Below are 26,084 nucleotides of genomic sequence, written 5' to 3' on the forward strand. Positions count from 1 at the left end.
GGGGTGCTTACAAACATCAGTTGTCTACCAATCTAAGGTAACACGCAAGGACATTAACACATCCGACACATAAGTAGGATTAACCGAGGGAGAGTTCAAAACCAGATGGAACAATCACAAGGCTTCTTTCAGGAACCAAAACCTGCGGAATACCACAGAACTCAGCAAACACATTTGAGACCTCAAAGACAATAATGTTGAATATTCAATAACATGGCAAATTCTTGCATCCAGCACACCTTACAATAGTGGTAATAAAAGATGCAACCTATGCTTGAAAGAGAAACTGTTTATTATTTACCGTCCAGACCTGTCATCCCTCAACAAGCGCAGTGAAATTGTAACAGCATGCCGCCACAGACGGAAATACCTCCTAGGTAACACATGAGCCAATCACCACGCCCCTACGCCAGCCTGTACCCACCCACTCTGTGCCCTATATAAACCATGGTATGTGAATGCTCCCATTAAAATCTCCTGATGATTGAGGGAACCCCCTCATGAAACAGGCCTGTAGAGATGAAGTAGTCTTGTGATTTTTTTCCCCCACACATACATATATATATATATATATATATATATATATATATATATATATATATATATATATATATATATATATATATATATATATATATATATATATATATGTATATATATATATATATGTATATATGTATATATATATATATATATATATATATATATATATATATATATATACATATACATTGATATATACAGTATATCATTTATATGTATTTATTTTGCTGTTTTTGTTTACATGTTAAAGGTGTTTTAATGAATATACATGCATGTTTAACATATAGATTCCTTTCTTTCATGAAGACTAGAATATAAGTTGGTGTATTACCTGATTCTGATGACTTGCGTTGATTGTAATCAGACAGTAGTGATGATAACGTCCACGTTTTCAAATGGAGGAGAAGAAAAGTTCCTCCTTTCTGTCTAATACCACATGAAAGTGGTTGGGTTTTGGGCATCTTATTTGTCCAGCTTCCATATTCGTTTTTATACACTTTACAAGAAATATATTGGCGTCAAACTCCGTAGCTTGCTAGCTTGTTTGCGCTGGCTTTCGGAGACTCTTGTTTTGAAAGCGCAGGCGCGATGGAGCGGCACTTTTATTGTGAAGACAGGAACGTCCTCATGTGCGATCAGTCTTTAGGCTTTTGACGGGATGTACGGTTGAAATAAAAAAGTATATTTTTTCCTTCACACTTTTGATTGATTGATTGAGACTTTTATTAGTAGATTGCACAGTACAGTACATATTCCGTACAATTGACCACTAAATGGTAACACCCCAATAATTTTTTCAACTTGTTTAAGTCAGGTCATGTGACCACCTGGCTCTGTTTGATTGGTCCAACGTCACCAGTGACTGCATCTGATTGGTGGAACGAAGTGAAACGTCACCAGTAAGGCAGGCACTTTGAAGGTCTGTCTGACAGACCAAAACAAACAAAGCGTGCATTAACAGATCGATAAAAATTAGTAGCGAGTAGCGAGCTGAATGTAGATAAAAGTAGCGGAGTAAAAGTAGCGTTCCTTCTCTATAAATATACTCAAGTAAAAGTAAAAGTATGTTGCATTAAAACTACTCTTAGAAGTACAATTTATCCCAAAAGTTACTCAAGTAGATGTAACGGAGTAAATGTAGCGCGTTACTACCCACCTCTGCTCACAAGTATAAAACTACTTTTTTAAAGTAATCATTTCTTACTTCAAGCATGAAAAAAAAAAAATCATGATTTTGACACAATTGTGTCTCATAATTAAAACAGATGACAGCCAAATGGACTTTGCGGTTTTATTTTCAATGAAACAATAGAAAATATGTACTCATATAGTAGTACAGTCGGCACAGTACAGTAAACTGACGGTTAATATTTAAACATTTAACATTTCTAACTATTTTGAACAGAAATAGTTCATGCACATTCAGATAAATTCTTCAAAATTACAATTAAAAAAAATTTGTCCGGGGGCCAGGCTGTATATATGCGCACTAATTGACTGAAAGAGCACGCACTTGGCGCGATGATGTCATGTTATCCATGGAAAAATGCATTTTTAGACAATATGATTTGCCTGAGCGGCTAGGAGACCCCGAGAGTAACAAGCGCTTTCCTTGTTGTCTTTCCATTAAGAACAATAAATTAGTTTTTAGTATAAGTTTGCTGGTTTCAAGAAATGTAATATCATTATGTCAAGATAATGGCACTAGCATTTACTTCATTTAAGAATATTTTTCAACATATTGAGAAAAAAGATCTCATATTTGTTTTTTCTACCAAGAAAAGTGTACTTGTTATTAGTGAGAATATACTTATTTTAAGGTATTTTTGGGATCATTGAGGTTAGCTAATTTTACTTGTTTTGGAAAGTCTTGACAAGCCGAATTTTCTTGTTCTATTGGCAGATAATTTTGCTTAGTTCAAATAAAATACCCCTTATTTTTGTATTTTTAGGGACCACAATGTCCCTTTGGGACGGAGGACCCTATTGTAATTGTAAGGTTTTATTATTATTATTATTCCGCCTCTTGGAGCTGTAATTTGACCCCCTTAACATGCTTCAAACACACACATCAGGACCGGCGAAAATTGCAATCTTATCAAAAAACCTAGCCCCAAAACTCAAAATTGCGCTCTAGCGCCCCCTAGGAAGAAAACACAGACAAAACTGCCTCTAACTCCCAGTAGGAATGTCTATGTAGGTCTCACTTAGACCTACATTTCATACACTGACATCTTTCGGCAAAAATCAACAGGAAGTTTGCAATTCCCCCTTCAAAGCAAAAGTTTAGTAAAAACAGTCACTTTTGCCTCTTTGAGCTGTAATTTGACCCCTTTAACATGCTTCAAAACTCACCAAACTGGACACACATCAGGACTGGCAAAAATTGCGCTCTCATAAAAAAACCCAAGCCCAAAACTCAAAATTGCGCTCTAGCGCCCCCTAGGAAGAACACACAGACACAACTGCTCCTAAGAAGAAAACTCAGACAAAACTGCCTGTAACTTCCAGTAGGAATGTCGTAGAGACATGAAACAAAAACCTCTATGTCGGTCTTACTTAGACCTACATTTCATATTTTGACAACCCCCAGCAAAAATCAACAGGAAGTTTGCAATTCTCCCTTCAAAACAAAAGTTTTGTAAAAACCGGTCACCTTTTTTCAAACATGATCTCCTCTGAGCGCGTTTGTCGTGTCGGCTTCAAACTAGCACAGGAGAAGGATTGAACCCTTCTGATTAAAAGTTGACGAAAGAGTTTTAATTACTGCTCCGGTTTGGATTTTACGTGCCGTCAAAGTTGGTCCCGTCCATCGCTGCTTGCAGCTTTAATTTTTTCTTGTTTTTGAACACTGACTTTTTGCAGTGTGGTCGCCATGGCACATGTTGATCTTAGCCGTGACGCTATGGTCTATTTATAAAAAAAACATAAGGGGTTTCTTGCTACGACACCTTCCTCTGCTCAGCCTGGTGTTCATGTCAGGAAAAGCGCGAGCAATAAGCTCTAAGTTTAGACGGAGAAAATAGAATCCCACAATGACGTCGGTAAAATAAGTGTTGATATTCTGTTTATTTCCCTAGGAACCTACAAGTAAGATTGTTATTTTTGCCTCGTCCTTTACTTTAAGTGAGTGAGTGAAGAATGCACTACCAACCTGAGAAGTCGGAAAGAGAAAGAGATGATCTACTCACAAATGCTACCTCAGGCCTGGGCAATTTTTTTGACTCGGGGGGTCAAATTTAAAGAAAAAAAATGTGTCTGGTGGCTGGTATATCTAGCTATCTATCTGTGTATACATACAGGTAAAAGCCAGTAAATTAGAATATTTTGAAAAACTTGATTTATTTCAGTAATTGCATTCAAAAGGTGTAACTTGTACATTATATTTATTCATTGCACACAGACTGATGCATTCAAATGTTTATTTCATTTAATTTTGATGATTTGAAGTGGCAACAAATGAAAATCCAAAATTCCGTGTGTCACAAAATTAGAATATTACTTAAGGCTAATACAAAAAAGGGATTTTTAGAAATGTTGGCCAACTGAAAAGTATGAAAATGAAAAATATGAGCATGTACAATACTCAATACTTGGTTGGAGCTCCTTTTGCCTCAATTACTGCGTTAATGCGGCGTGGCATGGAGTCGATGAGTTTCTGGCACTGCTCAGGTGTTATGAGAGCCCAGGTTGCTCTGATAGTGGCCTTCAACTCTTCTGCGTTTTTGGGTCTGGCATTCTGCATCTTCCTTTTCACAATACCCCACAGATTTTCTATGGGGCTAAGGTCAGGGGAGTTGGCGGGCCAATTTAGAACAGAAATACCATGGTCCGTAAACCAGGCACGGGTAGATTTTGCGCTGTGTGCAGGCGCCAAGTCCTGTTGGAACTTGAAATCTCCATCTCCATAGAGCAGGTCAGCAGCAGGAAGCGTGAAGTGCTCTACAACTTGCTGGTAGACGGCTGCGTTGACCCTGGATCTCAGGAAACAGAGTGGACCGACACCAGCAGATGACATGGCACCCCAAACCATCACCCAACCATGCAAATTTTGCATTTCCTTTGGAAATCGAGGTCCCAGAGTCTGGAGGAAGACAGGAGAGGCACAGGATCCACGTTGCCTGAAGTCTAGTGTAAAGTTTCCACCATCAGTGATGGTTTGGGGTGCCATGTCATCTGCTGGTGTCGGTCCACTCTGTTTCCTGAGATCCAGGGTCAACGCAGCCGTCTACCAGCAAGTTTTAGAGCACTTCATGCTTCCTGCTGCTGACCTGCTCTATGGAGATGGAGATTTCAAGTTCCAACAGGACTTGGCGCCTGCACACAGCGCAAAATCTACCCGTGCCTGGTTTACGGACCATGGTATTTCTGTTCTAAATTGGCCCGCCAACTCCCCTGACCTTAGCCCCATAGAAAATCTGTGGGGTATTGTGAAAAGGAAGATGCAGAATGCCAGAGCCAAAAACGCAGAAGAGTTGAAGGCCACTATCAGAGCAACCTGGGCTCTCATAACACCTGAGCAGTGCCAGAAACTCATCGACTCCATGCCACGCCGCATTAACGCAGTAATTGAGGCAAAAGGAGCTCCAACCAAGTATTGAGTATTGTACATGCTCATATTTTTCATTTTCATACTTTTCAGTTGGCCAACATTTCTAAAAATCCCTTTTTTGTATTAGCCTTAAGTAATATTCTAATTTTGTGACACACGGAATTTTGGATTTTCATTTGTTGCCACTTCAAATCATCAAAATTAAATGAAATAAACATTTGAATGCATCAGTCTGTGTGCAATGAATAAATATAATGTACAAGTTACACCTTTTGAATGCAATTACTGAAATAAATCAAGTTTTTCAAAATATTCTAATTTACTGGCTTTTACCTGTAGTACTGGCCAAAAGTTTGGACACACCTTCTCATTCAATGCATTTTCTTTATTTCCATGACTATTTACATTGTAGATTGTCACATCAAAACTATGAATGAACACGTGTGGAGTTATGTACTTAACAAAAAAAAAAGGTGAAATAAATGGAAACATGTTTTATATTCTAGTTTCTTCAAAATAGCCACCCTTTGCTCTGATTACTTTTTCGAACACTCTTGGCATTCTCTCGATGAGCTTCAAGAGGTAGTCACCTGAAATGGTTTTCATTAGAGATGTCCGATAATATCGGACTGCCGATATTATCGGCTGATAAATGCTTTAAAATGTAATATCGGAAATGATCGATATCGGTTTCAAAATTATCGGTATCGGTTTCAAAAAGTAAAATGTATGACTTTTTAAAACGCGGCTGTGTACACGGACGTAGGGAGAAGTACAGAGCGCCAATAAACCTTAAAGGCACTGCCTTTGCGTGCCGGCCCAGTCACATAATATCTACGGCTTTTCACACACACAAGTGAATGCAATGCATACTTGGTCAACAGCCATACAGGTCACACTGAGGGTGGCCGTATAAACAACTTTAACACTGTTACAAATATGCGCCACACTGTGAACCCACACCAAACAAGAATGACAAACACATTTCGGGAGAACATCCGCACCGTAACACGACATAAACACAACAGAACAAATACCCAGAACCCCTTGCAGCACTAACTCTTCCGGGACGCTACAATATACACCCCCCGCTACCCCCTCTCAACCCCGCCCACCTCAACCTCCTCATGCTCTCTCAGGGAGAGCATGTCCCAAATTCCAAGCTGCTGTTTTGAGGCATGTTAAACAAAAATAATGCACTTTGTGACTTCAATAATAAATATGGCAGTGCCATGTTGGCACTTTTTTTTCCATAACTTGAGTTGATTTATTTTGGAAAACCTTGTTACATTGTTTAATGCATCCAGCGGGGCATCACAACAAAATTAGCCATAATAATGTGTTCATTCCACCACTGTATATATCGGTATCGGTTGATATCGGAATCGGTAATTAAGAGTTGGACAATATCGTAATATCGGCAAAAAAGCCATTATCGGACATCTCTAGTTTTCACTTCGCAGGTGTCATAGTTTTGATGCCTTCAGTGACAATCTACAATGTAAATAGTCATGAAAATAAAGAAAACGCATTGAATAAGAAGGTGTGTCCAAACTTTTGTCTATTTTGTATCCATTCTAATTTGTAATACAAGGCCAGTAGGAGGTGGCTAATGAGAGTACAATATTCCACTCATAAAGCATTCGGAAAAACATGCAAAAAGCACCAACAATCCTCCATTTGCACGTCGTGACCTGAATACTAACCAAGTACTAGCCAGGGGGTCGGCAACCCGCGGCTCTAGAGTTGCATGCGTCTCTTTAGCGCCGCCCTAGTGGCTCCCTGGAGCTTTTGCAAAAATGTATGAAAATGGGAAAAGGTTTGTGAAAAATGAGCCTTAAAAAAACGGAATGGAATTTTACATTTATTTACTGAATGAAACACCCAGAATGTACATGAGATAAAAGAATGTTGGATTTACAATATTAACTATGAACGGTAAAACACTAAATATTGACAACATATGAACGTCACACATATTTTACAATCAAGCGAAACGCAACAAAAGTGCAACAAACAGCGAAATATGAACGCGAAAGGTAAAAAATAAACCCAGCTACAATCTGATGTATCACTAAGCTTTAGAACTTTGTTGTAAAAATCTCCTTCCATGTCTGTCCCTGACACCCACATTTTAGGCTGGCCGCTGTGGAAACGCTCCCCACCCACACTGCTTGGTGCATCGTCTGAGCTGCTGTGACTTACATGACCATAGTAACTAATTAGATTACCATAGTAACTAATGAGATGACCATAGTAACTAGTAGTATATCATGCAAAAGCACAGATCCCAACCATTGAAATACTTAGTATAGTTCAGGGGTCAGCAACCCGCGGCTCTAGAGCCGCATGCGGCTCTTTAGCGCCGCCTAGTGGCTCTCTGGAGCTTTTTCAGAAATGTATGAAAAATGGAAAAAGATGAGGGGAAAACAATCTATTTTTTGTTTTAATATGGTTTCTGTAGGAGGACAAACATGACACAAACCTCCCTAATTGTTATAAAGCACACTGTTTATATTAAACATGCTTCACTGCGATGAGGTGGTGACTTGTCCAGGGTGTACCCCGCCTTCCGCCCGATTGTAGCTGAGATAGGCTCCAGCGCCCCCCGCGACCCCGAAGGGAATAAGCGGTAGAAAATGGATGGATGGATGGATGCTTCACTGATTCGAGATTTTGGCGAGCGCCGTTTTGTCCTACTAATTTTGGCGGTCCTTGAACTCACCGTAGTTTGTTTACATGTATAACTTTTTAGGATGTGTTTTATGCCACTTCTTTTTCTGTCTCATTTTGTCCATCAAACTTTTAAGGTTGTGCATGACAGGTGAGTTTTGTTGATGTTATTGACTTGTGTGGAGTGCTAATCAGACATATTTGGTCACTGCATGACTGCGAGCTAATCGATGCTAACATGCTATTTAGGCTCGCTATATGTACATATTGCATCATAATGCCTCATTTGTAGCTATATTTGAGCTCATTTAGTTTCCTTTAAGTCCTCTTAATTCAATTTATATCTCATGACACACTATCTGTACGTAATATGGCTTTTAATTTTTTGCGGCTCCTGACAGATTTTTTTTGTATTTTTGGTCCAATATGGCTCTTTCAACATTTTGGGTTGCCGACCCCTGGTATAGTTGAAGACTTACGGTCATTAGAAAACATCCCTTCTTAAAGATCTAAAAAAATGATTTGGGAATGTCCGGCGGGCCAGATTGAAAGGCTTAACACTTCATTTACCCAGGTCTGTGCTACCTGGTGGTTGTTTGAGCACACTGCAGCTAGTCCTGGATAGTCCCACTCCTTAATGCTTCAGTCACACGCAAAACCTTTACAGGAATGAGGCAAAATAATAATAATGATAATAGATTTTATTTGTAAAAAGCACTTTACATTGAGTAAACAACCTCAAAGTGCTACAGTGTATTAAAAAAATGATAATAAAATTTAAAAAATAAATAAATAAAAATAAAAACTAGAACAGCCAAATAGCTAGAACTAGTATGAATATATCTAGGGGAAAAAAAAGGCTTTCTTAAAAAGAAGGGTTTTTAAGCCTTTTTTAAAAGCATCCACAGTCTGTGGTGCCCTCAGGTGGTCAGGGAGAGCGTTCCACACACAGGGAGCGGCGGAGCAGAAAGCCCGGTCTCCCATTGTTCATAGCTTTGTCCTCAAAGGTTGGAGTAAAAAACTGTCGTATTTACTGTAATACGATAGTTAAGTATTTATTTAACTGGGCAAATATTTTCACGCATGCGTGTGCATGTGTGTGTGTGTGTGTGTGTGTGTGCATGTGTGTGTGTGTGTGTGTGTGTGTGTGTGTGCATGTGTGTGTGTGTGTGTTTATAAAACAACTCACCACTTTTCTCCAGATAATATTTGGCTTCCATTAACAGGCGGCCCTGCGGCTTCAAGTCCAGCTGAGATAGAAAACACACAATATGGTGATTTTGAAGGAAAGGTCCAGACAAATTGAAATAAAAAGCACAATGGTGATGTTTATGACTAAAAAGGTGTTGGGAGAGCGCTCTTAAGATTTGCTAAAGGTTTGCGTGTACTAAAAAACATGTACACTTGATACCATACGCAAAGCTGATCTACTCAACGTGTGCAAAGTAGATTGTGTCTGTTAAGTGGCCCCTCATACAATGAGGGGCCGTGAGGGACATTATTCAGAATTACCTCTCACATACACTACTGAAATGCTCTCACATAAACAACTGAAATGTTTTTCTCTCACACACACTACTGAAACACTCTTATACACACTACTGAAATGCTCTCTCAAACTGAAATGTTTTTCTCTCACACACACTCTCATTCACACTACTGAAACACTCTCATACACACTACTGAAACACTCTTATTCTCACTACTAAAACACTCCCATACACACTACTGAAACGCTCTTATTCTCACTACTGAAACACTCTTATACACACTACTGAAATGCTCTCACATAAACAACTGAGATGTTTTTCTCTCACACACACTACTGAAACATTTCAGTTGTTTATGTGAATGTTGTCTCTCTATCTGTGTTCTCTTGGACGACTTTTCTGTGTGTACGAGAAATGGATATTGAAACAGTGTAGGTCTGACTTGGTAGGATATGGACAGCAAGTAGTGGACATAGAGAGAGAGAGAGAGATCAGAAGGCATATGAAAAATATCTGCATTTGATTGTTTACATTTGATTACTAACAACAATCCGGAGAGGGTGTTAGTTTAGGGTTGTAGTTGCCTGGAGGTGTACTTTTATTGCAGTTTTGAAGGAGGATAGAGATGCCCTTTCTTTTATACCTGTTGGGAGTGCATTCCATATTGATGTGGCATAGAAAGAGAATGAGTTAAGACCTTTGTTAGATCAGAATCTAGGTTTAACGTGGTTAGTAGAGCTCCCCCTGGTGTTGTGGTTATGGTGGTCATTTACGTTAAGGAAGTAGTTTGACATGTACTTCGGTATCAGGGAGGTGTAGCGGATTTTATAGACTAGGCTCAGTGCAAGTTGTTTTACTCTGTCCTCCACCCTGAGCCAGCCCACTTTGGAGAAGTGGGTAAGAGTGAGGTGTGATCTTGGGTGGAGGTCTAGAAGTAATCTGACTAGCTTGTTCTGGGATGTTTGGAGTCTAGATTTGAGGGTTTTGGAGGTGCTAGGGTACCAGGAGGTGCATGCGTAATCGAAAAAGGGTTGAACGAGAGATCCCGCCAGAATCTTCATGGTGCTTTTGTTGACCAGAGAGGAGATTCTTTAGAGAAATCTCGTTCGTTGGTTGACCTTTTTGATGACCTTGGTTGCCATTTTATCACAGGAAAGATTAGCCTCTAGAATGGAACCTAGGTAGGTGACCTCATCTTTCCTGGTGATAACAATGTCACCCACTTTTATAGTGAAGTCATTGACTTTCTTAAGGTTGATGTGGGACCCAAACAGGATGGATTCCGTTTTACCCAAGTGTATGGATAGCTTGTTGTCAGCGAGGCAGGTGCAAGTTCTACAGAGTTCAGCACTGAGGATTTTCTCTACCTGTGACTTGTCCTTGTCTGATACCAGCAGGGCCGAGTCATCCGCAAACAAGAACAATTCACAGTCGCATGCTGATGACAAGTCCTTTATGTATATTAGGAACAGTAAAGGCCCCAATATACTGCCTTGGGGGACTCCACAGCTTACCGAGAGGGGGGGGGGGACACGGTGCCGTTCACCTCTACCACCTGCTCCCTCCCCTCCAAGTAAGATTGCATCCAGCTCCATGAGGTTTTGTCAAATCCGATTGTTCTGAGCTTATCCAACAGTATAGCGTGGTTAATGCTGTCAAAGACCTTCTGAAGGTCCAGCATGACCATGCCCACGTCCACCTCATGTTTGATGTGGTCGCTCAGATAGAGAAGGCATGTGTCAGTGGAGTGGTTAGTTCTGAAGCCGGATTGGAATTTGTACATGAGTTTATTGGTGGCAAGGTAACTATCGACCTGTTCATAAACTATTTTTTCCATGACTTTGGAAATGGAACTGAGAATAGAAACAGGTCGGTAGTTGCCAGGTTCCAATTTGCTTCCTTTTTTAAAGAGGGGAGTTACTCTTGCTATCTTAAAATCTTTTGGTACTTGGCCTTGTGAAATTGAGAGGTTTATTATGTGCGTGATGATCGGGGCAATGGTGGAGGCAGAGTCCCTGAGGAATCTGGAGGGGATATTGTCAAGGCCGGCGGCCTTGTTTGGGTGGAGCGCGCTCAGTTTTTTAAGCACCTCATCGGCTGCGACCATTTCTAATTTGAAATCATTGTTGGATACTCCTAGCTTTCTGTAGAAAGCTTTAATGTGTTCTACACCAAAGCGACCAGAGCAGTGGGACAGCTTGTTGACAAGAGTTGTGGCTATATGCTGGTGAAAAAGGCGTTAAGTCTGCTAGCTACCTCCATTTTGTCTGTAATGAGGGAGTCACCCTCCTTGATGTTGATGTTGGTGAGTCTGGTTTTAAGTTTTTGGCTGCAACCGGGAAGCTGGTAACATAAGTTACCAGGAGTTCTTGTTCCATAGAGCAGGTCAGCAGCAGGAAGCATGAAGTGCTCTAAAACTTGCTGGTAGACAGCTGCGTTGACCCTGGATCTCAGGAAACAGAGTGGACCGACACCAGCAGATGACATGGCACCCCAAACCATCACCCAACCATGCAAATTTTGCATATCCTTTGGAAATCGAGGTCCCAGAGTCTGGAGGAAGACAGGAGAGGCACAGGATCCACGTTGCCTGAAGTCTAGTGTAAAGTTTCCACCATCAGTGATGGTTTGGGGTGCCATGTCATCTGCTGGTGTCGGTCCACTCTGTTTCCTGAGATCCAGGGTCAACGCAGCCGTCTACCAGCAAGTTTTAGAGCACTTCATGCTTCCTGCTGCTGACCTGCTCTATGGAGATGGAGATTTCAAGTTCCAACAGGACTTGGCGCCTGCACACAGCGCAAAATCTACCCGTGCCTGCTTTACAGACCATGGTATTTCTGTTCTAAATTGGCCCGCCAACTCCCCTGACCTTAGCCCCATAGAAAATCTGTGGGGTATTGTGAAAAGGAAGATGCAGAATGCCAGACCCAAAAACGCAGAAGAGTTGAAGGCCACTATCAGAGCAACCTGGGCTCTCATAACACCTGAGCAGTGCCAGAAACTCATCGACTCCATGCCACGCCGCATTAACGCAGTAATTGAGGCAAAAGGAGCTCCAACCAAGTATTGAGTATTGTACATGCTCATATTTTTCATTTTCATACTTTTCAGTTGGCCAACATTTCTAAAAATCCCTTTTTTGTATTAGCCTTAAGTAATATTCTAATTTTGTGACACACGGAATTTTGGATTTTCATTTGTTGCCACTTCAAATCATCAAAATTAAATGAAATAAACATTTGAATGCATCAGTCTGTGTGCAATGAATAAATATAATGTACAAGTTACACCTTTTGAATGCAATTACTGAAATAAATCAAGTTTTTCAAAATATTCTAATTTACTGGCTTTTACCTGTATACACTACAGGCTAAAAGTTTGGCACGGACACACCTTCTCATTCAATGAGTGTTCTTTATTTTCATGACTATTTATATTGTAGATTGTCACATCAAAACTATAAATGAACATATGTGGAGTTATGTATTTAACAAAAAAAAAGGTGAAATAACTGAAAACAAGTTTTATATTCTAGTGTCTTCAAAATAGCCACCCTTTGCTCTGTTTACTGTTTTGCACGCTCTTGGCATTCTCTCCATGAGCTTCAAGAGTTAGTCACCTGAAATGGTTTTCACTTCACAGGTGTGCTTGGAGCTGAAGGTATATCATACATGCTTCACTGGTGAGAGGATTTGGCGAGCGCCGTTTTGTCCTACTAATTTTGGCAGTCCTTGAACGCACCGTAGTTATTGATTGAAACTTTTATTAGTAGATTGCACAGTACAGTACATATTCTGTACAATTGGCCACTAAATGGTAACACCCCAATAAGTTTTTCAACTTGATTAAGTCAGGGTTCACGTAAATCAATTCATGGTAAACATAGTTTGTTTACATGTATAACTTTCTCGGACGCTGCCACAGTAAGACATGTTTTATGCCACTCCTTCTTTGTTTCCCCCCAAAAATTGATTAACTGGCTGGAATATAAAGACAATATAACATACATCCATAAACGTGGATGCATATGCAAAAGTGCAATATATTTATCTGTACAGTAATCTATTTATTTATATCTGCACCTTATTGATTTTTTATCCTGCACTACCATGAGCGAATGCAACGAAATTTTGTTCTTATCTGTACCGTAAAGTTCAAATTTGAATGACAATAAAAAGGAAGTCTAAGTCTCATTTTGTCCACCAAACCTTTTATACAGTGTGCGAATGCACAAAGGTGAGCTTTGTTGATGTTATTAACTTGTTGGAGTGCTAATCAGGCATATTTGGTCAATCCATGACTGCAAGCTAATCGATGCTAACATGCTATGTAGGCTAGCTGTATGTACATATTGCGTCATTTTCCCTCGCTTGTAGCTATATTCGAGCTCATTTAATTCTCTCATGTCTTCTGTGTATTTCATTTATATTTCCATGTTTCATGACACATTTTCTGTATGTAATATTGGCTGCATTTCTGTTGTTTGTGTTCCATGCTGTTCCAGACCACAGCAAACGTTACCCAGCTTGCAGAGATTGTAATAAATCCATTAGAAGAAGACAGCCTGTCGTTTCCTTTAACTTAAACACACACATCTATACCTTTGGCCAGTCTAAGCCAGTCAATTCCGGGAGTTATCTCACCCTCTGAGAAGCCTCCATTTTACGAAAAATGTGTGGAATAAATATTACATTTCAACTAGGGATGTCCGATAATATCGGACTGCTGATATTATCGGCCGATAAATGCTTTAAAATGTAATATCGGAAATTATCAGTATCGGTTTCAAAAAGTAAAATGTATGACTTTTTAAAACGCCACTGTGTACACGGACGTAGGGAGAAGTATAGAGCGCCAATAAACCTTAAAGGCACTGCCCAGTCACATAATATCTACGGCTTTTCAAACACACAAGTGAATGCAACCATACTTGGTCAACAGCCATACAGGTCACACTGAGGGTGGCCGTATAAACAACTTTAAAGGCCTACTGAAACCCACTACTAGCGACCACGCAGTCCGATAGTTTATACATCAATGATGAAGTCTTAACATTGTAACACATGCCAATAGGGTTAGCTTACTAAAGTGCAATTTTAAATTTCGCGCGAAATATCCTGCTGAAAACGTCTCGGTATGATGACGTCAGCGCGTGACATCACGGATTGTAGAGGACATTTTGGGACAGCATGGTGGCCAGCTGTTAAGTCGTCTGTTGTCATCGCAAAATTCCACAGTATTCTGGACATCTGTGTTGGTGAATCTTTTGCAATTTGTTCAATGAACAATGGAGACAGAAAAGAGGAAAGCTGTAGGTGGGAAGCGGTGTATTGCGGCAAGTGTTGTGCCGGATAACGCACCCCCGCCGTAGAATGCACCCCCTGACTGTTGTGCCGGATAACACAGCCGGTGTTTCATTGTTTACATTCCCGGAAGATGACAGTCAAGCTTTACCATTGGCCTGTGGAGAACTGGGACAACAGAGACTCTTACCAGGAGGATTTTGTGTTGGACGCGCAGACACGGTACCGTGAGTACGCATACAGCTGCGGCTTCCAAACATTTGATCGCTTGCCCGTACGGGCGTGCCGCTATGTGCATGTCACGTACGTAACTTTGGGGACTTTGGGGAAATATATGTGCTGTATGAACTTTGGGGAGGTGAACGGTACTTTGGGCTGTGGGATTGAGTGTGTTGTGCAGGTGTTTGAGTTGTATTGGACGGGAGGGGGGAGGTGTTTGTTATGCGGGATTAATTTGTGGCATATTAAATATAAGCCTGGTTGTGTTGTGGCTAATAGAGTATATCTATGTCTTGTGTTTATTTACTGTGTTAGTCATTCCCAGCTGAATATCAGGTCCCACCCGCCTCTCACAGCATCTTCCCTATCTGAATGGCTCCCACTGCCCTCTAGTCCTTCACTCTCACTTTCCTCATCCACGAATCTTTCATCCTCGCTCAAATTAATGGAGAAATCGTCGCTTTCTCGGTCCGAATCGCTCTCGCTGCTGGTGGCCATGATTGTAAACAATGTGCAGATGTGAGGAGCTCCACAACCTGTGACGTCACGCTCATATCGTCTGCTACTTCCGCTACAGGCAAGGCTTTTTCATCAGCGACCAAAAGTTGCGAACTTTATCGTCGATGTTCTCTACTAAATCCTTTCAGCAAAAATATGGCAATATCGCGAAATGATCAAGTATGACACATAGAATGGACCTGCTATCCCCGTTTAAATACAAAAATCGCATTTCAGTAGGCCTTTAACACGGTTACAAATATGCGCCACACTGTGCAACCCACACCAAACAAGAATGACAAACACATTTCGGGAGAACATCCGCACCGTAACACAACAGAACAAATACCCAGAACCAGGCCCGGCCCTAATCAATCTGGCGCCCTAGGCAAGATTTTAGGTGGTGCCCCCCCCCCCACATCGGCAGTGAAGTGTATATACTCACAAGAACCCGAATAGCTTTGTCTTTGACCTTTTTTTTTACTTACAACTATACCTAATATATAAAGGGGTGGAAAAGTGACTATTACCTGCAGGGCAAACATTAGCTAACCAGAAGGCAATAACAATGTAAACAAAAACACCTGCTTAAAAGATCTAATACAAATGTCCCTGAGGAATGTAAGGTGGGAGTACTGTAATTACCTAACGTTACATTATTATTTTCCATAACAATTTAGCCCCCTCCACAATATTAACCCGACGTTAAAACAGAACTAGCTATTTATTGATTAGCAATTGCCGAGTCATGTAACATTAGCTTAATGCTAAAAAGCCAGGTTACTATCACATTCTGTAACAGACAAATAATTTCATGTAGGCTAACGTTACCTACCTGCTACCTCTGTCTTTTCTCGTTTCTCCTCTTCTTTTCTCTTTTTTCTTCCCTGGGCACCTGACAGTTTTGGCCGTTTTGACATCTTGTGTTGATTTTTTGATGTGGTGACGTCCAAAAAGAGTCATGATACGGGAAGGGAGGGGGCGCACCGTGCGTGGGGGGAGGAGGGGGGGCGTAATGTTGTAACAAATAATATTTCTATTAAATAGGCTTTACTTTGCATTTTAATTAACGTGAGATTATTTTTTGTATTTAGAAATAATAGTAACAACTTTTTTTTTTTTTTTTTTTCTCCAACATTTGTGGCACTGGCATGGCGCCCCCTGATGGACGGCGCCCTTAGCATTTGCCTATACGGCCTATGCCACGGGCCGGCCCTGCCCAGAACCTCTTGCAGCACTAACTCTTCCGGGACGCTACAATATACACCCCCCACCTCAACCACCTCAACCCCGCCCACCTCAACCTCCTCATGCTCTCTCAGGGAGCGCATGTCCCAAATTCCAAGCTGCTGTTTTGTGGCATGTTAAAAAAAATAATGCACTTTGTGACTTCAATAATAAATATGGCAGTGCCATGTTGGCATTTTTTTCCATAACTTGAGTTGATTTATTTTGGAAAACCTTGTTACATTGTTTAATGCATCCAGCGGGCATCACAACAAAATTAGGCATAATAATGTGTTCATTCGACCACTGTATATATCGGTATCGGTTGATATCGGAATCGGTAATTAAGAGTTGGACAATATCGGAATATATAATGCTACCTCAGTAGAAGCATTTAAGTCCCATCTTAAAACTCATTTGTATACTCTAGCCTTTAAATAGCCCCCCTGTTAGACCAGTTGATCTGCCGTTTCTTTTCTTTTCTCCTCTGCTCCCCTATTCCTTGAGGGGGGGGGGGCACAGGTCCGGTGGCCATGGATGAAGTGCTGGCTGTCCAGAGTCGGGACCCGGGGTGGACCGCTCGCCTGTGCATTGGCTGGGAACATCTCTGCACTGCTGACCCGTCTCCGCTCGGGATGGTGTCCTGCTGGCCCCACTATGGACTGGACTCTTACTATTATGTTGGATCCACTATGGACTGGACTCTTACTATTATGTTGGATCCACTATGGACTGGACTCTCACAATATTATGTCAGACCCACTCGACATCCATTGCTTTCGGTCTCCCCTAGAGGGGGGGGGTTACCCACATATGCGGTCCTCTCCAAGGTTTCTCATAGTCATTCACATCGACGTCCCACTGGGGTGAGTTTTTCCTTGCCCGTATGTGGGCTTTGTACCGAGGATGTCGTCGTGGCTTGTGCAGCCCTTTGAGACACTTGTGATTTAGGACTATATAAATAAACATTGATTGATTGATTGATTGATTGAATATCGGCAAAAAAGCCATTATCGGACATCTCTAATTTCAACATTTCTATCTGTGTAAATACCATGAATTGATTAACATGGACCCCGACTTAAAGAAGTGTAAAAACTTATTGGGGTGTTACCATTTAGTGGTCAATTGTACGGAATATGTACTTCACTGTGCAACCTACTAATAAAAGTCTCAATCAATCAAAGTGTTGGACCTTCGATGAGGTAGCAACTTGTCCAGGGTGTACCCCGCCTTCCGCTCGAATGCAGCTGAGATAGGCTCCAGCACCCCCAAAAGGGACAAGCGGTAGAAAATGGATGGGCATTTCAACCAACGAAGGTTTGCATAGTCCAGCGTTTCTCAAAGTGTGGGGCGCGCCCCACTGGTGGGGAATAGAGACATGACAGGTGGGGCGCGAGGAACGGGAGGACATTTCACTTTAATTTTTTTTTTAATTATTATATTTTTAGATTTTTTTTTTTACTATGCTTTCATTTTCTATACACACTGTAAATCACTTTGTGATTCTGTCTGTAAATAAATGGAAATTACCGGTACTTATTTTTACTGTAGGCTTTATATTTCTCGGTAGGAGCGAAAGTTTGACAGACATAGCAACAGTAACTAATGGGGGCGGGGCTAAGCGGAACAAACTTTCGAGCGGATGGGTAGCAGGCTAATGTGTGGATCACAATTACACAAATATATACATTTGTGACTCGCACCTCAAAGGTCGTCAAGCCAGAGCCAGCGCCTGCAGAGAAACAAAAATGTGACGGGCACACACTGTGTCATTCACCGGGAAGCACTCGCGTCAAGGCAGCTCAGCCCCGAACTCAATGAGGTTTTAACAGATGTTGTGAGCGCGGTAAATTTGATCAGAACACGACCACTGAAAGCGCGACTGTTCTCTGCACTGTGTGAGGAAATGGGAGCTGATCATACAGCCGTGCTGTTTCACAGTGAAGCAAGGTGGCTCTCCTGGGGAAAAGTGCTGTCACTTGCCCTGTCTTGCCAAATGCATAGCTCCTCCTTTTTTTTTTGCAAAGATTGCAAAGTGGCACTTTTATTGTATTTATTATTGAACTTGATGCAAGTTATTTGATTTATTATTGAACTTGATGCAAGTTATAACACTTTTTTTGATTTATTATTGAACTTGATGCAAGTTATAACACTTTTGTTTTATTTATTATTGAACTTGATGCAAGTTATAACACTTTTTTTGATTTATTATTGAACTTGATGCAAGTTATAACACTTTTTTTTATTTATTATTGAACTTGATGCAAGTTATTGGATTTATTATTGAACTTGATGCAAGTTATAACACTTTTTTTGATTTAATATTGAACGTGATGCAAGTTATAACACTTTTTTTTTATTATTGAACTTGATGCAAGTTATAACACTTTTTTTGATTTATTATTGAACTTGATGCAAGTTATAACACTTTTATTTGATTTATTATTGAACTTGATGCAAGTTATAACACTTTTTTGATTTATTACTGAACGTGATGCAAGTTATAACACTTTTTTGGATTTATTATTGAACTTGATGCAAGTTATAACACTTTTTTTTTATTTATTATTGAACGTGATGCAAGTTATAACACTTTTTTTGATTTATTATTGAACTTGATGCAAGTTATAACACTTTTGTTTTATTTACTATTGAACTTGATGGAAGTTATTTTATTTATTATTGAACTTGATGCAAGTTATACCACAGCTGCACAGTTATTTTATTTATTATTGAACTTGATGTTATTTTATGTTATTGAGTTTGAATGTATACAACTTGATGTTCAATACATTTTAAAATGTTAAAGCTTGGCATTAGCGTTCTGTTGGGGCGATGGGGGCAGGCGGGGCTTGAAAACTCCCCCTTGTCCAAAGTGGGGATGACAAAAAAAGTTTGAGAACCACTGGCATAGTCATTTTGACATTATAAGACTTATATAAGGCTTTTCATTTTTTGCAGCTCCAGACAGATTTTTTTTGTTGTATTTTTGGTCCAAGATGGCTCTTTCAACATTTTGAGTCGCCGACCCCTGGCTTAGGAGGAGACCCTGCACAATGTTGAAGAACATGGCCTCAACCCCACAGAAGTGCGCATCAAGCATGTTTTCATCTTTGCTCCTCATTTTTAGTGGTGAGCCGTAAGCGCTAACAGATGGCGGCGTCGCTCTAAATGGCGGCGTAAAGTGTCGAGGGAGCGCTTAAAGCAGATTTGCGTCCACACAAGCAAACAAAACACGCACCCATATCTCCAGCTTGCCGCTCTCCTTCTTGCAGCGAGTCGCCAGCGAGTCCAGAGCCACGGTGGTCTCGGACTTCAACTCGGCCGTGCGGTCTTTCACCATCACGTGCATGATGCGCCCCTGGTGCACGTGCGCGTCAAAGGTGGTGCTCCAGGGGGGGTACATGGTGGGCTTCTTCTGCTTGTACACCTGACCCTTTTCTGGAAGATACAAGAAACAAAAAAAAAGCGCAGCTGGTGAGGGATAACCTTTGATCCTTGCTTGAAGAGGAATCTTCTCTATTTAACACAGACAAACATCACGGTGCACTGGTGTCAAACTCAAGGCCCGGGGGCCAGATCTGGCTCACAACATCATTTCATCTGGCCCGCAAACACCTGGAAATGATATGTGTCAATAAAGTTAATCATTTGATGGCTAGTTTTCTGTAAAATCATAAGTCAAGCAGATATCAGGCAAATCATATTGTCTAAAAATGCATTTTCCCATCGATAACATCACATCATCGGCAAACTGTTAGTGCGCAAGGAATATATACACACTAGAGATGCGCGGATAGGCAATTATTTCATCCGCAACCGCATCACAAAAGTCGGCACCCATCCGCCATCCACCCGAACTAACATTTAATCAAAACCGCACCCGCCCGTTGTTATATATCTATTATAGACGATGCAAGGCATTAGTGAGGTTATAAAGCTTTTGCCTGTTAAAGAAAGGAGACTGATCCAATGTAGCAGAGACATTCAATGCGTGCCACGCTGTCACGGCCCAGACGCACACCAGTGCGCAATCATCTGGGAGCCACGCAGAGCGCACCTCCAAGCGCGCTCGCGCCACTCAAACTGCTGCAGGCAGCTGCGTTCACACATGCCTTGTTTTAACATCCTGTGGCACTCTTCTGGGATCACGGCGGACGAAACTGCTCATGCTCAGGGTGTTTGTGGAGATTCGGGGTTTTGCACAAATGTGATGCACCATGTTAGATGTCCCGGTTTTGTGACTGTCGTAGACATAAACAGCGTCGCAGCTCTTGCAAATCACGTAGCCAGCATTACTATCATCCTGATTTACAACCTCATAAAAAACGAGTCCACGCTGAACTTTTCTGGCCTTTTTTTTCCCTTTTTTAGTTTGTCGCGTACCACGTTTGCTGCCGGCGTTGCCATCTCTTTTTTTCTTTCTTCTTCTGTTGTGGCGTGCTGCAGGTGCCTGATGATAAATAATTGCCTGTTTCAAAGAGTGCTGCTCGTTTTTCGTATGTGGGTAACAACATTTAACTACCGTATATTACCAAATAAACGCCCTTGTGCAAATAACCGCCCATGTCCTAATAGCCGCCCGGGGTCTGACCCCATTTTGTGAATTAACCGCCTCTTCCTAATAACCGCCCATGTCCAAATAGCCGCCCATGGGCTGTTATTTGCATAATTTAGATTAAAATCATATAGATTTCTTTAAGCCCAATTTATAAGCTAAAAGGAAAATCAAAGGTGCAGTAATTCTGGTAATTACGGTAACAGCAGACGTTACGTGAGGATTCTGGGTAATCAACATACTGCAATGGGTGACCGCATATAGCGTAACACACACTCAACAACAACAACAAACCCACGAGGAAAAGTTTCAACATGGCAAGCAACAGTAGCAGTGAGTTGAATGAACAGGATACCGGTACACCACAACTGATGGACGGAATACTTTAAGGGGGAAGAAGAACAGTAAGTTTGACTTAAAGTTCAAGCTAGCGATTGTGAAGTATGCGGAGCAGAATTCTGATTTGGCAGCGGCCAGGCAGTTTAACATTGACCCAAAACGTGTACGAGAATGGAAACAAAAAAAGGGAGAACTAATATCTCAGTCGGCAATCGATGGAAAACGGGCTCGCTTATCTGGTGGAGGTAGGAAGAAAGTGAGCGACGAGCTTGATGCTAATTTGTGTCAGTGGATACATCACGTATGCTGCTTTATTTAAAACTTGGAGTACTGTAGCCTTTATTTTATTTAAGTGACAGTATTATTGTTCTGTTTTGATGGTGGGTTTTATACTTGAGTACTTGGTACCATCATTTTATTTTTCCCGGTAGGCTGCTTTATTTAAAAAGTTTATTTATTTTTAGTATTGGTATTCTATTTGACAATTGTTGCACTACTGCCATGTTAAGGCCTTGTTGATCTCTTGTCTTTTGATAGCCTACCTCATGTTGATCTCTTGTTTTTCTGTTTGTATGTTTACAATAGCTTTTACATTTAAAGTTTTTTGTACGAAAAAAAAATACTGAACAGTAACCATTGTAACCAAATAATGGCCTGGTGCAGGCTGGTGCAAAAATAAATAAAAGCCTTGTGCAAATAACCGCCCATGTCCTAATAGCCGCCTGGGGTCTGACCCCATTTTGTGAAATAAACGCCCGGGCTACTATTTGGTAATATACGGTATGTATATATATTTCCGAATTGGTTTAACTGCCACCCGCCTGAATCTATTTAAAATCTTTTTTTTTTTTTTTTCAACCGCCCGACCCGCGGATAATCCGCGGACTCCGCGGTTGTGTCTGCAAACCGCGCATCTCTAATACACACATATATATATATATATATATATATATATATATATATATATATATCTATATATATATATCTATATCAGGCATGTGATTTGACCACAATGAAAAAGACTGAAAACATTTCCGGGGGTCTGGGGGACGAAGGCCCCCAGCCAGGTCCAGGTAATGTAGCATATTATGGTAAGAGTCATTCAAATAACTATAACATATAGAACATGCTATACGTTTACCAAACAATCTAATCGCTAAATCCCATGAAATCTTATACGTCTAGTCTCTTACGTGAATGAGATCAATAATATTATTTGATATTTTACGCTAATGTGTTAATCATTTCACACATAAGTCGCTCCTGAGTATAAGTCGCACCCCCGGCCAAACTATGAAAAAAACTGCAACTTATAGTCCGAAAAATACGGTACTTTAACGTTGCGTATTATTTCCAGGCTTTCAGAGGGCCAAATAAAATGATGTGGCGGGCCAGATCTGGCCCCCGGGCCTTGAGTTTGACATGTGCGCAATAGACCAATTCTACGTCTATATAGATACTTTAATGTAGTGCAAACTATGACCACAAAAATAAAAACAGTGCCAACCAATCAAGAAGCACTGACCAAGACTTGATGGAAATCGTCCATAAAGTACCGTATTTTTCGGAGTATAAGTCGCACCGGCCGAAAATGCATAATAAAGAAGGAAAAAAACATATATAAGTCGCATTTTTGGGGGAAATGTATTTGATAAAAGCCAACACCAAGAATAGACATTTGAAATAAAAATAAATGAAGAATAGTGAACAACAGGCTGAATAAGTGTACGTTATATGAGGCATAAATAAGCAACTGGTATGTTAACGTAACATATTATGGTAAGAGTCATTCAAATAACTATAACATATAGAACATGCTATACGTTTACCAAACAATCTAATCGCTAAATCCCATGAAATCTTATACGTCTAGTCTCTTACGTGAATGACATCAATAATATTATTTGATATTTTACGCTAATGTGTTCATCATCTCACACATAAGTCGCGCCTGAGTATAAGTCGCACCCCCGGCCAAACTATGAAAAAAACTGCGACTTATAGTCCGAAAAATACGGTAATAAAATGAAATCCAGAGGCAAATTGATACATTATTCACTGTTACAAGCGGCCCTCTGATGGCAGCCATAACTACCATGTGGCCCTCAATGAAAACCACTTTGACATCCCTGTCATGGAGGGTTCATACAGGTTGCCGTCTTAACCTTTGACCTTCTGCCCAATAGATCCGCGTGATGATCGGCTCTCATTGACATCTGCTCATTTGCCGGCGCGTAATAACATCACACAGATCCACTTGCATAACGACCACATGCCACGCCGCCACAATAAAACCCTGCTAAGCTTTCTACTCCCAAAGTGGTCTTCGTCATCGGCTCATCGACTGTCCCCCGCCAGCTGCCATGTGTGCCAGAACGTCTGCTGACGACGCCTTTTGAGAGCGGGTGACGCGTCCGCTTGTCACTTCCTGCCTTTTTCTGTGAAAACCACCTCTAGACCAAATACTTTGAAAGATGTTTGACAACAGAACGCCAGAGAACTGCGCCTCGTTTATAAAGTGGAAGTTGACTCTCATTTTGACTGTAGGCTGGGATGTTTTCACACACACACACACACACACACACACGCACCGTTGCAGTGCAAAGAAAGAGGAAACTGACTTGACAGCATCAAAATTTGAATTTTTTTTATTTTTTATTCTACTTCCTTCCACTTTAATAGGTACACAATTGATCTAAGGGGTGTCAAACTGGTTTTAATTGAGGGCCATATCACAGTTAAGTTTGCCACTTCTAACAGAGAATGATATTATTACACAATTGCCTATGCATTTGATGATTTGTTTTTTTATGTACAATGTAAAAAAAAAAAGGGTAGATTTTACGGTAAAAATGTTACCGTAAAATGTACAGTGTTTTTTTTTCAGCATGTTACAGTACCACTGTTTACCACAAGCAGCTCAGCATTTTATGGTCAAAAAAACAGCGGTACAGTTTTTTTTGGGTAAAATGCTGTAAAACCACAGTAGATTTCACAAAATCACTGTAAAATCTGTTTATGAAATTTGACAATCTGAGGAATAACTTGCTTGGAAATCATAAGTCAAGCAGATAAAAAAGTATTTACTTCTAGTTCAACAAAAGCATTGTTTGAATGTATGATCATATATTTGTTACATTATAACAGGCCTGGGCAATTATTTTGACTCATGGGGGACAAATTTAGAGAAAAAATGTGTATGGGGGCCGGAAAATCTATCTATCTATCTATGTATACATATATATGTATACATAGATACATATACACACACACACACATACACACACACACATATACTGTATGTAAGCTGTGAAAATTTGCTGTACAGTATGTGTGTTTGGGTCCTATTTTTAGGAACACTAATACAAAACCTCACAATATAGTCTGATTGAATGCTAAAAAACATTATGACAGACTACCTATATATATATATTTATATATATATATATATATATATACACACACATGTAAATTGTTGCGTCGGACCAGTTCTTCCTCCAAGGGAATCTAAGTTACTGGTCAATCCCAAATTCTTTTGGATGACATATAAGCTGAGTAAGAAGGATCACCAGGACAGAATAGGAATATCATCAAGTTTTACTGAAATTTCAGGAGAACAACCTAGACTAATACATTCATACCTGCTTCCTAAGTTGTTCTAACACTCATACGGAAGAGCCTCCTTCTTTCACAGAAAGAAAGCCCCCACCTCTCAGGGAAGGAACATGGCCTCATTGTTCGACTGCAGATAATATATAAGGGAGTACTCCAAGTCCTACATTCCAAGTCTTCAAGGTAACACACACAGTTTACTTGCGGACAAATAGAAAGAGAACAAATGGAAAAACACTAGCTGTTTTCAAATATGACTATGAATAGAAAGAAATAACTCTTGCATATATATATATAATATACATATATATATATATAATATACATTATTCACAATACACACACACACACACACACACACACACATATATATGTAAGCTGTGAAAATGTACGTGTGTTTTGGTCCTATTTTTAGGAACATTAATACAAAACCTCACAATATAGTCTGATTGAATGCTAAAAAACGTTATGACAGACTACCTATATATATATATATATATATATATATATATATATATATATATATATATATATATACACACATGTAAATTGTTGCGTCGGACCAGTTCTTCCTCCAAGGGAATCTAAGTTACTGGTCAATCCCAAATTCTTTTGGATGACATATAAGCTGAGTAAGAAGGATCACCAGGACAGAATAGGAATATCATCAAGTTTTACTGAAATTTCAGGAGAACAACCTAGACTAATACATTCATACCTGCTTCCTAAGTTGTTCTAACACTCATACGGAAGAGCCTCCTTCTTACACAGAAAGAAAGCCCCCGCCTCTCAGGGAAGGAACATGGCCTCATTGTTCGACTGCAGATAATATATAAGGGAGTACTCCAAGTCCTACATTTCAAGTCTTCAAGGTAACACACACAGTTTACTTGCGGACAAACAGAAAGAGAACAAATGGAAAAACACTAGCTGTTTTCAAATATGACTATGAATAGAAATAAATAACTCTTGCATATATATATATATATATATATATATATAATATACATTATTCACAATACACACACACACACATATATATGTAAGCTGTGAAAATGTACATGT

At 40.2% G+C, this 26,084-nt stretch overlaps 1 protein-coding gene across 1 annotated transcript in view; it reads right to left on the reverse strand.

Moving 5' to 3' along the window:
• Positions 1-26,084, reverse strand: part of prkcq (protein kinase C, theta) — a 75,878-nt gene that overhangs the window by 42,025 nt on the left and 7,769 nt on the right. Inside the window, exons 2-3 of the mRNA XM_061983548.1 lie at positions 19,753-19,952; positions 8,958-9,018 (exon numbers count right to left, since the gene is read on the reverse strand). Of these exons, the coding sequence (XP_061839532.1) occupies positions 8,958-9,018; positions 19,753-19,952 (261 nt within the window). The remainder of the gene's footprint in view (positions 1-8,957; positions 9,019-19,752; positions 19,953-26,084) is intronic.

The sequence above is a fragment of the Nerophis lumbriciformis genome, linkage group LG25 (assembly GCF_033978685.3).
Source record: "Nerophis lumbriciformis linkage group LG25, RoL_Nlum_v2.1, whole genome shotgun sequence".
NCBI classification, from domain to species: Eukaryota; Metazoa; Chordata; class Actinopteri; order Syngnathiformes; family Syngnathidae; genus Nerophis; species Nerophis lumbriciformis.